Below are 18,703 nucleotides of genomic sequence, written 5' to 3'. Positions count from 1 at the left end.
CTGAACTGCACTAATAGTGTTATCCCGAAGTGTTTTCTCCAGCTTGTGGAGTGGGACATGAACCCTTTCTGATCAAACATTGAAGGAGTCCTCTGCTGAACTAAATGATTCCGTTTGGAGATTTATATCAGACCCTCGAGCTAAGGGGAGGCTATTCAGCCCTTGCAGCCTGTCCTGATGTTGAACTTGATCAGGCTTGACATATATTTTATCTGTGTCTGTCTGCCCTTGTTCCCTTCACCCAGATGCCCTTACCCCTTACAAAAACCTTCCAATTAGATTTTGAAATTTCCCATTAAGCTTCTTGTTTGCGGAGACGTTTTCTACTGTCACACCTGACTGTCCCTGGCTCAGATTTTAAGATTCCCGCTGAACATTCTGATGCCCTCCCCCTCCCCGAACTCCACAAGGGACACGGCCATCTCTTTCTCTCACAAAATGGAACAACTCCTCTCAATCCACTGTTTTGAATCCTTTCATCGCCCTTATCCCCGCAATTAATTTCCCCTTCAATGCAATAACCTCTGACCCAGCCTACAGGAGGACAGAAGGTTCACCTGTACTCCATTATGACCTGGACTTGCGTGCCTTTGGCCTTTGACCTTTGACGCCCACGCAGACGAACGAGGCATGTGACTCTGGACGTGTTCAATGAATCAGTTCACTTTATTTCCACCATGTTTTGGCAACGCTCCGTTCCCGTGACGACGGGAACCCACTCCACAAGGAGTTGCTCTTTTACCAACCCCTCTGCCGTGGACCTACCCCTCAACGAGGCGACGGGGATACCCAGAACACCCTTGATTCTCCACCCATCGCTTTCTGAACCGAAATCCGTGTGCAGCTGCCATTTTTAATTTTCCCGCCTCCCAAAACCAGTCAGAAAGCAGCTTCGATGTTCCCCCACCCCCCACCAGATGATCCTACTCACTGTTAAACAGGTGCTAAAGTAGGCCGTTCAGCCCATCAGTGCACTGAGGAAAAGGTACAGATTTCCTGTGCAGATAGCTCGGATTGGCTCCCAAATGGCCCCCCTCAGCATGGAGGCCATTCCTTCACTCAACTTGTCCTGTCAGCTTCTGGGGGTGACAGATATTCAGCAGGTGGGTGTCAGTGCTGTCCCACAAGGAGGCCATTACTGAATGCTCCTGGGTATAGAACACCGTGTGGTGATCCCATTAAAATGTAGAAAGTCCTCACCGTGGGTAGGTACAGGAAAGATCAACCAGGGGACAGTGAGGGCTGCAGACACTGGAGATCAGAGTCAAGGCCGTGGTGCTGGAAAAGCACAGCCAGGTCAGGCAGCATCCGAGGAGCAGGAGAATCAACGTTTCGGGCAAGAGCCTTTCATCAGGAATCTGAAAAGATGTGTCCCCCTGACTAAAGAGGTCTCGAACATGAAAGCAGAGTCTCTGAATAAGCGGCAGGTCATTTCTGACTGAGCTGAGGAGGAATTGCTTCGACTCGGAGATGATGCGGACCTTTGGAATTCTCGACCCCAGAGGGCGGTGGAATCATTGTTCCAGACAGACATTTCCAGTTGTTAGGGGTGTCAATGGATATGGGGATGTTGTGGAGAAAATGGCACCGAGGGAGACAATCAGATTGTGGAGTAGGTTCAACGTTCATGCCTGTCTAGATTACAATCTCAACCTCTGGGCCTCTACTAGGCCCAGGCTTCCCTCATGGAACCTTCCCGTCCAACTCCTGCCTTTCCATCGCCCATCTCCTCCCATGTGACAGTCCGGACTGTGTCGTCAGGTAAACACAGCCTTCTGGGGCACATGGCCTCTGATCGGGATAGATCTGTAGATCTATAAATCTAGCTGCTGATCCAGTTACCCTTCCCCTTGACCAACCAGAAAGGAGAAAGGCGCTGCTGGTCCCAGTGATTGTAATCAGTTTCTTGCCCCATTGGGAAAAAAATATCACTGAATATTAAACAGAAAAGAAGACACACTGAATATTGAGTGGCACACTGAATATTGAGCCTCACAGCACTAGGGTCCCAGGTTCGATTCCAGCCTTGGGTGACTGTCTGTGTGGAGTTTGCACATTCTCCCCGTGTCATAGAGATGTACAGCACGGAAACAGACCCTTCGGTCCAACTTGTCCATGCCGACCAGATATCCCAACCTAATATAGTCCTGTTTCCCAACACTTGGCCCAACCCCCTCCCACTCATATACCCATCCAGATGCCTCCCAAATCCCACAACTGCATCCACCACCTCCCCTGGTCACCCATTCCACAGATGGACCATCCCCCTGCCTGAAAATGTTCCCCCCTCCCCAGGTCTCCCTTGCACCATTCCCTCCCACCCCAAAACTATGCCCTCTAGTTCTAGAACCCCAGGAGAAAGACCCTGCCCACCCACTCCATCCATGCCCGCCACAGACCTCTGTAAGGTCACCCCTCAGCCTCTGACTCTCCAGGGAAAACAGCCCCAGCCTGTTCAGCCTTTCCCTGTAGCTCAAATCCTCCAACCCTGGCGCCATCCTTGTAAATCTTTTCTGAACCCTTTCAAGTTTCACAATATCTTTCCGATAGGAAGGAGACCAGAATTGCACGCAATATTCCACAATATTCCTCCCACAATCCAAAGGTGTGCGGGTTACACTGGAATGACAATGTTAAATTGCCCAATAGTGTCTTGGGATACACAGCTCCAAAGTGTTGCTGGTCAAAGCACAGCAGGCCAGGCAGCATCTCAGGAATATGCTGCCTGGCCTGCTGTGCTTTGACCAGCAACACATTTGCAGCTGTGATCTCCAGCATCTGCAGACCTCATTTTTCACTCTAGGGATACACAGACTAGGTGGGTTAGCTACAGGAAATGTGGGATTACAGGGATAGGGTGTGGGTCTAGACTTGATTGGCCAAGAACCCACTGTATATTTAACAATGTTGGATTGACCCCTTTCCTCCTGGTAGCTTTCTCCCAAGATTGGTACATCCCTGCAGAACGATCACCACCAGTGGGTATCTGAGAGGGTGACAACACGGAGCCCCATCCCAGGATCCATCCAAATGTTGGGGCAGCAGTATCCGAATGATTTGTGTTGGATTATTTGTCGCCGCTGCGATTCCGGGTTTTCCAACTGAGCCCGGAGCAGCAGGGAGGTCAGGAGCAAGGGAGAAGATCTTGATGGCCTTCTGTTATCCCATCCTCTGTGTGGCCCAAAACCTTGAGGAAGCTTTTTATAAGGAGCACAGTAGTTGAAGGGGTGTAAGATACGCCGAGGTTAAGGATGGGGCTTCTAATTAAAATTTATAGGACTACGGAGAAAGGGCTGGTGAATAGGGCTGACTGAGTGGCCTTTTCAGGAGCCAGTACAGACTCAATGGGTCGAATGGCCTCCTTCTCGACTTTAAACCTCTACAATTTTATAATTAGATGGATGTTTCGCAGACCCGGTGGGTAGAATGGACTCTTTCTGTGTCAAGTCTCAGTTTTATTAAGCCCTATCCCAGAGTGACAGCTGAGGGGTAACAGGGCGGGGCCTGTGAGATGGCTCCACCCCACCTCTGCCCCGGTATCTCGCACAGCACCGAGGCAAACAAGCTCCATGACAGCAGTTAGCTGACCTCAGTTGAGGAAGATTGTGACATTAACTACCCCTCCCCCCACCCCAAGCATCATCTCCCTGTTGGGGAAGTAGGGGGTTGTTGTAATTAACTGGAATTGTGATTTGAGATGGTACAGACCAGGTATTTCCCACCCGCCTCTGTGATGGTACAGAAGCACCTATCAACGTTCCCCCCCTTGCCGCACCCCCCCACTTCACTGATGGTACAAACCCATCTCTCCTCTTCACCTCTCAGTAATGGTACATACCTTCCCACCCTTACACCCCCTCCTCCATGTCATTGCACCCAGCAATAATGGTACAGACCCTAGACATCCATTCCCCCTCCCATCTGATATAATCCTGCAGATACCAGACCCCCACGCCCACACCCTCTCTCCTGACAGTAACAGACGGGTACAGGCACCAGAGTGCTATTCCCCCTTCCACCCAACATAATGGTGCAGATACCAGATCCCTATTTCTACCCCCTCCCACCCCCCACCTCGATGTTAACAGTACACACCCTAGATCTTCATTCCCCCCTAACAGTTATGGTACAGACTCCAGACCCTCACTCCCCTCCTTCCCCACCAACAGTAATGGTACAGACGCCAGATCCTCATTCCCCTCCCCCCACTGACTGTAATGGTACAGACCCCAGACCCCCATTCCCCTCCCCCCACTGACTGTAATGGTACAGACCCCAGATCCTCATTCCCCTCCCCCCACTGACTGTAATGGTACAGACCCCAGACCCCCATTCCCCTCCCCCCACTGACTGTAATGGTACAGACCCCAGACCCCCATTCCCTCCCTCCACTGACTCTAATGGTACAGACCCCAGACCCTCATTACCCCCACCAACTGTAATGGTACAGACCCCAGACCCCCATTCCCTTCCCCCCACTGACTGTAATGGGACAGACCCCAGACCCTCATTCTCGCCCCCACCATCAGTAATAGTATAGATGCCAGACTTTCATTTCCCCCACCCTACAGCATTGGTACAGGCCCTAGATCGCCATTCCCTGACGCCGCACCCTATCCCAACAGTAATGGTACAGACCCCCATTCTCCCCATGGCAGTAATAGTACAGACCCCAGACTCCCATTTCCCCCCATGACAGTAATAGTACAGACCCCTATTCCCCACCCCAGGACAGTAATGGTACAGACCCCAGACCCTATTCTGTGCTCCCCCCCAACAGTAATGGTACACATTCCCATTTCCCTCCCCCTTCAACGGTAATGGCACAGACGCCAGACCCCCATTCCTCCCCCCACCCCCCATACTCTAGCTCTGACCCATCACATTGGCCATGGACAGACGTTACACCCAAACTTTTCCTGAGGTCTCCCCCATCCTGAGGCAGCAACCCCCCGTCCAGCGGTAGCGGGAGGCCGGAAGATTCCGGTAGACGGCCTTGCTGTACGGGATAAAGCAGAGGCCAAGTTCCAGGCGCCGTGCGAGCCGACAGTAAGCAGCCAGAGCCAGGACTGCTAACGGTGTCACCAATACGAAGCCCACCACCATCAGTGCAGTGGAACTGTTATCGTTCAGGAACTGCTTGCAGTGACTCGCCTGGGAGTTCAAAACCTGCAAGGGAGAGAGAGAGAGACAGCAGAGTTACAATCAAGTTACGGCGGAGTTACAGAGGAATTACATTATTAGGTTACAATGGAAATACATTAGAGTTACAATCAGGTTACAGTAAAATTATAGTAGTACACAGCAGAGTTACAATGGATATACAGCAGAGTGACAATAGAATCATAGAATCCCTACAGTGTAGAAACAGGCCATTTGGCCCAACAAGTACACACCGACCCTCCGAAGAGTATCCCACCCAGACCCATTCCCCTACCCTATTACTCTACATTTACCCCTAACTAATGCATCTAACCTACACACCCCTGAACCCTCCAAGGTCTCTTTGTTCAGCAACACTCCCCAGAACCTTACCATTAAGTGTATAAATAAGTCCTTTCCCAAACTGCAGCACCTCACATTTATCTAAATTATACTCCATCTGCCACTCCTCAGCCCATTGACCCAAACAGATAACTTAGCACAGCCAATTCACCCTAACCTGCATATATTCGGACTGTGGGAGAAAACCAGGGCACCACCATGCAGACACGGGGAGAACATGCAAAGTTGACACAGAAAGTTACCCAAGGTTGGAATCGAACCCGGGTCCCTGGCGCTGGGAGGCAGCAGTGCTAATCACTGAGGCACTATGCTGCCTGAAGTATTACAAAAGAATTATAATGGAGTTGTGCCTGAGGTATGAGAGTCACAGTGAACATGCAATAGAATTACCACAGAGGGACACCAGATATACAGCAGAGGTATAGTGGTGTTACAATGAAATTACAATAGAGCTACAAAAGTCACAAAAGAAACAGTCACAATAGACTTGCAACAGAGATACTGTGGAGTTATAGAGTCATAGAGATGTACAGCACGGAAACCCATCCACGGTCCAACCCATCCATGCCGACCAGATATCCCAACCCAATCTAGTCCCACCTGCCAGCACCCGGCCCATATCCCTTCAAACCCTTCCTATTCATATATCCATCCAAATGCCTCTTAAATGTTGTAATTGTACCAACCTCCATCACATCCTCTGGCAGCTCATTCCATACACGTACCACCCTCTGCGTGAAAATGTTGCCCCTTAGGTCTCTTTTATATCTTTCCCCTCTCACCCTAAACCTATGCCCTCTAGTTCTGGACTGCTTGACCCCAGGGAAAAGACTTTGTCTATTTATCCTATCCATGCCCCTCATAATTTTGTAAATCTGTATAAGGTCAACCCTCAGTCTCTGAGGCTCCAGGGAAAACAGCTCCAGCCTGTTCAGCCTCTCTCTGTAGCTCAAACCCTTCAACACTGGCAACATCCTTGTAAATCTTTTCTGAACACTTTCAAGTTTCACAACATCTTTCCGATAGGAAGGAGACCAGAATTACACGCAATATTCCAACAGTGGCCTAACCAATGTCCTGTACAGCCGCAACATGACCTCCCAACTCCTGTACTCAATACTCTGACCAATAAAGGAAAGCATACCAAACGCAGCCTTCACTATCCTATTTATCTGCGACTCCATTTTCAAGGAGCTATGAACCTGCACTCCAAGGTCTCTTTGTCCAGCAACACTCCCTAGGACCTTACCATTAAGTGTATAAGTCCTGCTAAGATTTGCTTTCCCAAAATGCAGCACCTCGCATTTATCGGAATTAAACTCCATCTGCCACTTCTCAGCCCATTGGCCCATCTGATCCAGATCCTGTTGTAATCTGAGGTAACCCTCTTCGCTGTCCACTACACCTCTAATTTTGGTGTCATCTGCAAACTTACTAACTGTACCTCTTATGCTCACATCCAAATCATTTATGTAAATGACGAAAAGTAGAGGGGCCAGCACCGATCATTGTGGCACTCCACTGGTCACAGGCCTCCAGTCTGAAAAATAACCCTCCACCACCACCCTTTGTCTTCTACCTTTGAGCCAGTTCTGTATCCAAATGGCTAGTTCTCCCTGTATTCCATGAGATCTAACCTTGCTAACCAGTCTCCAGAGGGAACGTTGTCGAACACCTTACTGAAGTCCATATACATCACATCCACCGCTCTGCCCTCATCAATCCTCTTTGTTACTTCTTCAAAAAACACAATCAAGTTTGTGAGACATGATTTCCCACGCACAAAGCCATGTTGACTATCCCTAATCAGTCCTTGCCTTTCCAAATACATGTACATCCTGTCCCTCAGGATTCCTTCCAACAACTTGCTTCCGAGGTCAGGCTCACCGGTCTATAGTTCCCTGGCTTGTCTTTACCCCCCTTCTTAAACAGTGGCACCACATTTGCCAACCTCCAGTCTTCCGGCACCTCACCTGTGACTATCGATGTTACAAATATCTCAGCAAGAGGCCCAGCAATCACTTCCCTAACTTCCCACAGTGTTCTCGGGTACACCTGATCAGGTCCTGGGGATTTATCCACCTTTAACTGTTTCAAGACATGTTATAGCACAGGAACAGCTTAGTTACGATGGAATTACAATAGAGTTACAACAGTGTTCCAGTGGAGGTAAAGCAGAAATAAACTAGTCTTAGAGCAGTGTAGAGATATAGCACAGGTATAATGAAGTTATACCAGCATAATAATGAAGTCATAACAGTGTTAAAATGAACTTAGAACAGAGTTACAATGGGGCTAAAGCAAAGTGGGCTTATGACAGAGTCACAACAGAATGAGGAAAGAGTTACAGCAGGGTTAAAATCGAGTCACAGGAGGAGTATATCAGAGCTACAACATGGCAATGTTGCCGCTGTATTACAGCAGATCGACAGCACAGTTACAATCGAGTGGGAAGGCCACACCTGGAATATTGTGCATCGAAAACAACACAATGCTGGAGATCACAGTGGGTCATGGAGGGGGAGCAAGCTAAAGTTTCCAGTCTCAGCAGCTCTTCATCTGAGCTGTTTTCAGTACAGCTTCCAGCCTGATGATCATGTTGAATGGTAGAACAGTCTCAAGGGGCCAATGGCCTCCACTTGCTCCTACCCTTCTATGTTTCTATAAGATGCAGCAGGGCTATGGCTGAGTTACAAGTGGAATTGCAGCAGAGTGACAATAGGGTTAAAACACAGTCACAACAGAATGGCAACAGCATTGGGACAGGATTACAATGGAACCACAGGAGTGGTACATCAGTACTGCAGGTGTTGTGGCAAGTTACAACTGAGTTACAAAGGGGTTGGTGTAGATTCACAATAAAATCACAACAGGCATCTATGGGGTCTGTAGGAAGCAGACAGACCTGTGTGGGACTCAGGTAGAGACAGACAGACTGGGAGCACCGCTGTTTCCAAAACATTGAAGGATATTGTCCCAGACTGGCACACGGATGATTGGTGGATAGCCCCCTCTTGTCTGTTGAGACTGGATACTGATTGGAAGTTAAGATCCTCAGTACAGGGGTGGTTAGCCTTACAGCACCAGGGAACCAGGTTCGATTCCACACTGTCTGTGTGGAGTTTGCACATTCTCCCTGAATCTGCTTACCTCCTCTCCGGGTGCTCCTTTTTCCTCCCACGGTCCAAAGATGTGCAGGTCAGGGTGGATTGGCTGTGGGAAGTTGCCCCATAGTGTCCAGGGATGTGCAGGCTAGGTGGGTTAGCCCTGGGAAATGCAGTTACAGGGCGGAGGGGGTGGTGGGTCTGAGTGGGATACTCTGCAGAGGGTCAGTGTGGACTCGAAGGGCCTGTGTCCACACCGTGGGGGCAGTTCCGTGATACGGCTTCATCAGATAATTAAATATTCAGAACTTATAAAGTCCATTTCTTTCCTTGATAGAGTTATTAGATGAGGTCCTGGGAGCTTGTCTGTGAGACAGAATAAGACCTTGTTGGTCTGTACATCTGCAAGACTGCAAATTCTATTTAATTCAGGGATGTGTGGGAAGTTCAGTCCTATGATTGTCCCATCCTGCATTCGCCTTTTATCACTCAAAACGCTGCAGAATACTGACCCCAGTTTGCTCCCCATCCCAGGAGTAATCTAGTCAACTAGACTGCCTCTATATCCAGTGTTTCGGGGTGGTCTCACTAAAGCTGTCCAGCTGTAACAGTCCTAGGTCCAAGTCCTCTCGATTCACTTGCTGCACTTGCGTGTTCACTCTGAGTGACTTTTGGACAAGTGCACTTCCCGACCTCTCGCCATGAAAGAAATGTGCTGTTTTCTCTTTCTGCTTCTTACAAAACACGTACCGTCACACTTATTCCCAGTATACCCCCTCTGCGGTGTTCTAGCTCAGGACTCCCGTCCACCCACTGAGACCCCTTCTCCCGCCTCCAACAACACCCCATCCACCTGGACACCCCGCGCTGGCCTCTTACCCGCCATTGACCTCTTCATTTCCAACTGTCGCTGTGACATTGACCACCTCAACCTGTCTACCCCCTTCCCCCACTCCAACCTCTCACCCTCACAATGCGCAGCCCTCTGCTCCAACCCCAACCTCACCATCAAGCCAGCAGATAAAGGGGGCGCAGTGGTAGTCTGGCGCACTGACCTTGACACCGCTGAAGCCAGACGCCAACTCAAAGACCCCTCTTCCTACCACTCCCTCGACCATGACCCCACCCGCTCCCATCACCACACCATCATCTCCCAGACCATACAGAACCTCATCACCTCAGGAGATCTCCCACCCACAGCTTCCAAACTCATAGCTTGGGAACCCCGCACTGCCCGGTTCTACCTCCTTCCCAAGATCTACAAGCCTGACCACCCTGGCCGACCCATGGTCTCAGCATGCTCCTGCCCAACCGAACCCATCTCCACCTACCTCGACACTGTCCTATCCCCCCTAGTCCAGGAACTTCCCACATGTGTTCAGGACACCACCCACACCCTCCACCTCCTCCAGGACTTCCATTTCCCCGGCCCCCAACACCTTTCCCCACCCTATTTGCGTTCTGTAAAGACCATTCCCCTCTCGTGATTCCCTCGTCAGGTCCACCAACCCACCCTCCCTCCTGGCACCATCCCCTACCACTGCAGAAATTGCAAAACCTGTGCCCACACCTTCCCCCCCACCCCCCACTCACCTCCGTCCAAGGCCCCAAAGGATCCTTCCATATCTGACAGAAATTTATCTGCACATCCAAACATGTCATCTACTGTATCCGTTGCTCCAGATGTGGTCTCCTCTACATTGGGGAGACAGGACGTCTACTCACAGAGCGCTTCAGGGAACATCTCCGGGACACCTGCACCAATCAACCCCACAGCCCTGTGGCTGAAGACTTCAACTCGCCCTCCCACTTCACCAAGGACATGCATGTCCTTGGTCCTCTCCACCGCCATGCCCTTACCACCCGATGCCTGGAGGAAGAACGCCTCATCTGTCACTTCGGGAACCTTCAACCATATGGGATCAATGTGGATTTCACCAGTTTCCTCATTTCCCATCCCCCCATCTTATCCCAGATCTAACCTTCCAACTCAGCACCACCCTCATGACCTATCCCACCTGTCCCATTGATCCTCTCCGACCTATCACCTTTACCCCCACCTCCATCCACCTATTGCACTCTCAGCTACCTTCCCCCAGCCCCAGCCCTTCCCATTTATCTCTCAGTCCCCTTGGGCTCCACACCACTCTTCCCGGCTGAATGGCTTTTGCCTGAAATGTCAACCCTCCTGCTCATTGGATGCTGCCTGACCTGCTGTGCTTTTCCAGGGCCACACTTATCTACTCTGGTCTCCAGCATCTGCACTCCTCCCTTTCCAGTTTACTGACAGACCAAATCTCAGCAAGCCTGGCAGTAGATTGGAAACATTGACTCCATATGCTCTCCACAGATGATACCTGACCTACTGAGATTTTCCAGCAGTTTGTATTCTTGTTGAAAATGTTACAATTGGTCCCCACATTCCAAACATTTATACAGATGATGAACAGTTGCAGACTGACGTTTATGATAAGGGGGTGTGTGTATGGAATGAGCTGCCAGAGGGTGTGGTGGAGGCTGGTACAATTGCAACATTTAAGAGGCATTTGGATGGGTATATGAATAGGAAGGGTTTGGGGGGATATGGGCCGGGTGCTGGCAGGTGGGACTAGATTGGGTTGGGATATCTGGTCGGCATGGACGGGTTGGACCGAAGGGTCTATTTCCATGCTGTACATCTCTGTGACTCTATGACCTCACTGGGTACAGCCTGCCCATAGAATCGTAGACCTCTACTGCACTGAGGAAGGCTCTCTGCCATCCTGAGATTGAGCTGCTTCCTCTGTCTCCATCCATATCCCAATCCCACGTGCTCTACTTTTGATCAGTAACATCCTCTGCTGAAAATCCAACTAGGCCACATCCACTGACTCTCTGGTATCTATGCCAGAAAGTTACATCCTGAAAGACTCCAAAATTGTCAAACATGATTTCCTCAGGATTGGCCATGGGAAATTGTCCCATAGTGTTCAGGGATGTGTAGGTTAGGGTGGATTGGCCGTGCTAAATTGTCCCATAGTGTTCAGGGATGTGTAGGTTAGGGTGGGTTCCTTCCCAAGACCCACAAGCCTGACCACCCTGGCCAACCCATTATCTCAGCATGCTCCTGCCCCACTGAACTCATCTCTACCTACCTCGACACTGTCCTATCCTCCCTAGTCCAGGAACTGCCCACATACGTTTGAGACACCACCCATGCCCTCCACCTCCTCCAAGACTTCTGTATCCCCGGCACCCAATACCTCATCTTCACCATGGATATCCAATCCCTCTACACCTCCATCCGCCATGGCCAGGGCCTCCAAGCCCTCCGTTTTTTCCTCTCCAGACGTCCCCAACAGTACCCTTCCACCGACACTCTCATTCGTTTGGCTGAACTGGTCCTCACCCTTAACAATTTCTCCTTTGAATCCTCCCACTTCCTCCAGACCAAAGGGGTAGCCATGGGCACACGTATGGGCCCCAGCTATGCCTGTCTCTTTGTTGGCTATGTAGAACAGTCGATCTTCCGTAATTACACCGGCACCACTCCCCACCTCTTCCTCCGCTACATTGATGACTGCATTGGCGCCACCTCGTGCTCCCGCGAGGAGGTTGAGCAATTCATCAACTTCACCAACACATTCCACCCTGACCTTAAATTTACCTGGACCATCTCTGACACCTCCCTCCCCTTCCTGGACCTCTGCATCTCCATTAATGATGACCAACTTGACACTGACATTTTTTACAAACCCACCGACTCTCACAGCTACCCGGATTACACCTCTTCCCACCCTACCTCTTGCAAAAATGCCATCCCGTATTCCCAATTCCTCCGCCTCCGCCGTATCTGCTCCCAGGAGGACCAGTTCCACCATAGAACACACCAGATGGCCTCCTTCTTTAGAGACCGCAATTTCCCTTCCCACGTGGTTAAAGATGCCCTCCAACGCATCTCATCCACATCCCGCTCCTCCGCCCTCAGACCCCACTCCTCCAGCCATAACAAGGACAGAACGCTCCTGGTGCTCACCTTCCACCCTACAAACCTTTGCATAAACCAAATCATCTGCCGACATTTCCGCCACCTCCAAAAAGACCCCACCACCAGGGATATATTTCCTTCCCCACCCCTTTCCGCCTTCCGCAAAGACTGTTCCCTCCGTGACTACCTCGTCAGGTCCACGCCCCCCCCCTTCAACCCACCCTCCCATCCTGGCACTTTCCCCTGCCACCGCAGGAACTGTAAAACCTGTGCCCACACTTCCTCCCTCACCTCTATCCAAGGCCCTAAAGGAGCCTTCCACATCCATCAAAGTTTTACCTGCACATCCACTAATATCATTTATTGTATCCGTTGCTCCCGATGCGGTCTCCTCTACATTGGGGAGACTGGGCGCCTCCTAGCAGAGCGCTTTAGGGACATCTCCAGAACACCCACACCAATCAACCACACCGCCCCGTGGCCCAACATTTCAATTCCCCCTCCCACTCTGCCAAGGACATGGAGGTCCTGGGCCTCCTTCACTGCCGCTCCCTCACCACCAGACGCCTGGAGGAAGAACGCCTCATCTTCTGCCTCGGAACACTTCAACCCCAGGGCGTCAATGTGGACTTCAACAGTTTCCTCATTTCCCCTTCCCCCACCTCACCCTCGTTCCAACCTTCCAGCTCAGCACTGTCCCCATGACTTGTCCGGACTTGCCCTAGCTGCCTATCTTCTTTTCCTCCTATCCACTCCACCCTCCTCCCTGACCTATCACCTTCATCCCCTCCCCCACTCACCCATTGTACTCTGTGCTACTTTCTCCCCACCCCCCACCCTCCCCTAGCTTATCTCTCCCCCCTTCAGGCTCTCTGCTTTATTCCTGATGAGGGCTTTTGCCCGAAACATCGATTTTGCTGCTCCTTGGATGCTGCCTGAACTGCTGTGCTCTTCCAGCACCACTAATCCAGAACATGCTAAATTATCCATAGTGTTCAGGGATGTGTAGGTTAGGGTGGATTGGCCATGCTAAATTACCCCATAGGGTTCAGGGATGTGTAGGTTAGGCGCAGTAGTGAGGGGTAAATGTAGAGTAATACGGTAGGGGAATGGGTCTGGGTGGGATACTCTTTGGAGGGTCGATGTGGACTTGTTGGGCCGAAGGGCCTGTTTCCATGCTGTAGGGATACTAATTCTTAAAAAAAAATCAGCTGTGACCGGATTTATCTGGCTCAAGGGGCAGAATGGTCTAACTTTGGACTTCTGTACAATGGAGTCAGAGTTACAGTTAAATTACAGCACAGTCATGACAAAATCTGAACAGAATTGTCTCCCTGACATTAGACTCTGTGACTTTCAGGATTGCGAGAAAGTGATCATATCCCAATCGTCCGAAATTGCCTGCAGTTTTTGGATTGTTGCCACATCTTCACTTGTGTTAGAAAATCTTCACAGGAACTTTCTGGAAAAAAACTAAGAGAGAGAGAGATCGAGAAGGGAGAAATAAAGGAAGGCTGACTGACTGTAGGAAGCTTCCATCGTCCAATCACTAGTCTGAGTCAGAATATCCAGATTATTGATGGTTTAACACAAACTCTCATTTTGCTGTCGATGTGGAAGTGCTGGAAATAGCAGTTCAGGGAAGACTGAAGATTACAAATTGGTTCCACGGCAACCGTCTTCGATCAATGTCTATCTAAAGATCCACAGGGCTGCTTCCTCTTTCCCGCATCAGATAAAGAGTCAAATATGAGTTTTAAATACAGAAACCACAGGCCGGAACTCTGTCAGTTTCTTATCCATTCATTTAAAAGACCTAGGGCCCAGGCTTCAAGCTTCAGCACTTAGGCCTCGGTCCTGTGTGCTTAGGCCTTACAGCCAAGGCCTCAGGACCTAGGCCTCAGCACCCAGGCCTCAAGGCTCAGGCCTCAGGCCTCAGGCTCATTCTCTAGGCTGAAGTTGCTTCTCTATAGGCCAAACATCCCCCTTTCCCGGTAGGTGTTTCCTCCGATTCTCCCTAGGTTCTCCCTCTTTCCTTTGCAAAGGCGGATCTCCTGCCCAGGCTGAAGCCCTCCGCAGTAAAACTGCAAGTGGCCCATAAAGGCCCGACTAGGCAGGTACCACAAAATGGAGCACTAAAACTTTCATTTCTCAGAGATACTTGCTTCCCCACCCCCTCCCCAACGCCATCCCTGGGCCAAGGCTTACCCTCTGCCTCAGCTGCGAGTGACTTCCCCACTGATTCCCAGGCCAGCGTCTCCGGGGTGAGGGAGGGACGGGTGGAGGGAATTGTTTGTTAGACTTAGATTAGATTAGACTTAGATTAGACTTACAGTGTGGAAACAGGCCCTTCGGCCCAACAAGTCCACACCGACCCGCCGAAGCGAAACCCACCCATACCCCTACATTTACCCCTTACCTAACACTACGGGCAATTTAGCATGGCCAATTCACCTGACCCGCACATCTTTGGACTGTGGGAGGAAACCGGAGCACCCGGAGGAAACCCACGCAGACACGGGGAGAACGTGCAAACTCCACACAGTCAGTCGCCTGAGTCGGGAATTGAACCCGGGTCTCTGGTGCTGTGAGGCAGCAGTGCTAACCACTGTGCCACCGTGCCGCCCAGGGGATGAAGCTGGGAAAGAGGATGTAGGGCACCGGGTTCCTCAATCTCCAGGTAAACCAGAAAAAAAACCCAGCAGGCTGAGCGTTTTTCGTCCCTTCAAAACCCTGGGTAGTTTCAGTCCTCCGAGAGCAGGCATAGGCGAGGACGAGGAATTCAATCTCAAATCATAGGCCGGATGAAGACCAGGCCTCGCTGATCTCACTCCGCCCTTCACTGGAATCCACAAGAGCCGAGTGTGGGGTTGGGGGGGGGGGGGGGGGTTGGGTGGGTTGGAGGGGGCTGGGATAATTCCCTGACATCTCAGAGGCTCCTCTGCCCCAGGAGTGCTGGGTGGAGGAAGGCAGAATAGAAGATCGAATTGCTGCAGCGTGGAAACAGGCTTTTCGGCCTACTGAGTCCACACAGGCCCTCTGAGGAGCATCCCACCCAGAGTCACCTGCAATCCCCTCCCCCTCTATCCTTTCCTTGCAACCCTGCATTCCCCACTGCCAATCCACCCTAACCTGCACATCTTTGGACTGTGGGAGGAAACCGGAGCACCCGGAGGAAATCCACACAGACACGGGGAGAATGTGCAAACTCCACACTGGCAGTCGCCCGAGGTTGGAATCAAACCCAGGTCCCTGGCGCTGGGAGGCAGCAGTGCTAACCACTGAGCCTTCTGTGGAGTTCCCTCTGTAAGAGCACTCGGCCCATCTGCTCCATGCTGGTTTTTCTGCTCCACACGCGTCTCCTTCCAATCCCTTTCCATCTCCCCCCCTCGGTCTCTCCCCCCATTCCTTTCTCCCTGGTGTGGTCTATTCTACAATGTACTGATACTATTCCCCTCGAACACATTCCTCTTCCTCTCTGGAGTAAAGACATTCCTTCTGAACTCCCGGTGGGATTTATTTAGGGACTGTCTGCGGTCAGTGGCCCTCAGTTTTGGTCTCCCACACAAGTGGAAACCCTCCATCTCTTTAAAGACCTTGGTCAGCCTTCCCTCCATCACTCCCAGAGAAAAAGAATTCCGTCCTGTTCAACTTTCCCTGACATTCAGACTCTGGCCATCCAGGAAAACCATTCCCAAGATGGAGACCAGAACCGTTGTCACATTCTATGCATCGACTCAGCAGCTTTCAACACCTTTAGCCAATGGGAGTACAGTTGTAATGGAGGAGACATAAGTCTATACACACCAAGATCCCACATTGCAGACTTACCTGTACGATGTCAAGCGTGTCTGGGCTGGAAAGGACACCGGCAGACCTGAGGTACATCACTCAAGCAAGCGTCCATCTGGGTCACAGTGTGGCCAGATACAATCTGTACAGGACCCAGAACCCTGACAACCTCTACCTTCACTCAACATAGAGACACGGATCCTGGATCAGTGGTGCTGGAAGAGCACAGCAGTTCAGGCAGCATCCAAGGAGCAGCGAAATTGACGTTTCGGGCAAAAGCCATTCATCAGACACGGAGGCCATTGCTAGTAACTCCCACTCCCTCCCCCAATCCACAAACCCTCTCCTGTCCCCCAAACCCTCCCACATTCCCTAAACCCTGTCCTGTTCCACAAACACTCCCCCATTCCCCAAACACAGTCCTGTTCCCTGAATCCTCTCTTGTTCCCTGAATCCTCTCCCGTTTCCCAAAACTACCCCACTCCTGGTTTTGAGTGGGGGGTGAGAAGTGGGGGAGACTGGGAAGGATGAAACTGAGGGGGTTTTGAGTTGGGGGTGAGGGGGTGGGGGAGACTGAGGGGGATTTGAGTGGGGGTGAGGGGGTATGGGAGACTGAGGGGGTTTTGAGTGAAGGTGAGGGGGTGGGGAAGACTGAGGGGGCTTTGAGTGAAGGTGAGGGGGTGGGGAAGACTAAGGGGGCTTTGAGTGAAGGTGAGGGGGAGACTGAAGGGATTTTGAGTGAAGGTGAGGGGGTGGGGGAGACTGAGGGGGCTTTGAGTGAAGGTGAGTGGGGAGACTGAGGGGGTTTGGAGTTGAGGTGAGGAGTGGGGGCGTCTGAGGGGTTTTGAGTGAGGGTGAGGGGTGTGGGAGACTGAGGGGGTTTTGAGTTGGGGGTGAGGAGTGGGTGAGACAGAGGGGGTTTTGAGTTGGGGAGTGGGGGGTGGGAGACTGAGGGGGTTTTGAGTGAGGGTGAGGGGTGTGGGAGACTGAAGGGGTTTTGTGTGAAAGTGAGGGGGAAGACTGAGGTGGTTTTGAGTGAGGGTGAGAGTGTGGGAAATTGAGGGGGTTTTGAGTTGGGGAGTGGGGGATGTGGGAGACTGAGGGGATTTTGAGTGGGGGTGAGGAGTGGGGGTGACTGAGGGGTTTTGAGTGAAGGTAAGGAGGTGGGGGAGTCTGAGGGGGTTTTGAGTGGGGGTGAGGGGGTGTGGGAGACTGAGGGGGTTTTGAGTTGATGGTGAGGAGTGTGGGAGGTTGAGGGGGTGTTGAGTTGGGGAGTGGGGGGTGTGGGAGACTGAGTGGGTTTTGAGTGGGGGGTGAGGGAGTGCAGGAGACTGAGGGGGTTTTGATTTGGGGTGAGGGGTGGGGAAGACTGAGGGGAGGTTGAGAGAAGGTGATGGGGCTTTGAGTGGGGGTTTTGAGTTTGGGGTGAGGAGTCGGGGTGAGGGGTGAGGGGTGTTTCTGGTGTCCCTCACCTGTGAGTGGCAGAGAAGGCCGATGGTGACCATGATGGAGGCGGGCAGTAGGACGCTCCCGAAGACGGTGACAATGAGCAGCACGTTGAGAAGAGTGACCAGGATGTTGTGTGCAGTGAGGAGCACCGCACACGCCCAGCAGTCCAGCCCGCTGCGCAACTCCAGCGCTTCCCCTCGGCAGAGCGCTTCACCCGGGCACTGACCCAGCGCCATTCCTCGGGGCATCTCCGGACTCACTTTGCCCAACACCAGGCCATCAAACGGGTCGGCAAGGTCAGACATGGTGGAGCCAATCCCGAGAGCAGATGACAGCGCCAGTGACCCCCACACCGTGACCCCCCCACACCTCTCCTTCAGCACCGCCTGCTCCCAAACCTTTGGGAAAGCCTTTGTGGAGTCCGGCACGCCAGAGATTCCCGGTGCGGCTGTCTGTGAGGATCTGGAAAGCTTGTCTCTCTGTGTCTCGCACAGAATGCTGAGAACTGAGTCCAGGCCTCTCCCTCCCCTCCCTCTCTCTCTCCCCTCCCAGCTGGAGCCAGGAGCAGAGGGCCCCCCACACGTAATCCTGGAATGTGAGATAACACAGGCTCCCATCAGAGATACGAACAAACAGTGAGTGAGAAATGGGGGTGGGGGTGGTTGGGCGAGCGCTGTCAGAGAGGTGAGACGGAGCTGCTGAGGCTGGCTGCGTCTCGCTGTGGCCTGGCAACATGACCTCCCAACTCCTGTACTCAATACTCTGACAAATAAAGGAAAACATAGCAAACGCTGCCTTCACTATCCTATCTACCTGCGACTCCACTTTCAAGGAGCTATGAACCTGCACTTCAAGGTCTCTTTGTTCAGCAACACTCCCTAGGACC

At 51.7% G+C, this 18,703-nt stretch overlaps 1 protein-coding gene across 1 annotated transcript; it reads right to left on the bottom strand.

The window, feature by feature from the left end:
• Positions 1-4,902: 4,902 nt before the first annotated feature.
• On the bottom strand, positions 4,903-18,321 carry LOC132835322 (transmembrane protein 88-like). Its single transcript, XM_060854767.1, has 2 exons — positions 17,841-18,321; positions 4,903-5,169 (listed from the first exon to the last, which is right to left on the bottom strand). The coding sequence occupies exons 1-2, from the start codon at positions 18,120-18,122 to the stop codon at positions 4,903-4,905; spliced, it is 549 nt and encodes a 182-aa protein (XP_060710750.1). The 5' UTR covers positions 18,123-18,321.
• Between the last annotated feature and the right edge of the window lie 382 nt (positions 18,322-18,703).

This window comes from Hemiscyllium ocellatum, chromosome 44 (genome assembly GCF_020745735.1).
Source record: "Hemiscyllium ocellatum isolate sHemOce1 chromosome 44, sHemOce1.pat.X.cur, whole genome shotgun sequence".
Lineage (NCBI taxonomy): Eukaryota > Metazoa > Chordata > Chondrichthyes > Orectolobiformes > Hemiscylliidae > Hemiscyllium > Hemiscyllium ocellatum.
The sequence above is the reverse complement of the archived record's forward strand: the minus strand, read 5'-3'. Positions and strand labels throughout refer to the sequence as shown.

Bases quoted from the DNA above. Each gene is read 5' to 3' on its own strand.
- LOC132835322 (XM_060854767.1), bottom strand. From the start codon at position 18,122: ATGTCTGACCTTGCCGACCCGTTTGATGGCCTGGTGTTGGGCAAAGTG. The intron at 5,170-17,840 runs GTGAGGGACACC...TCTCCCTTGCAG, and splicing joins GCCTTCTCTGCCACTCACAG to GTTTTGAACTCCCAGGCGAG.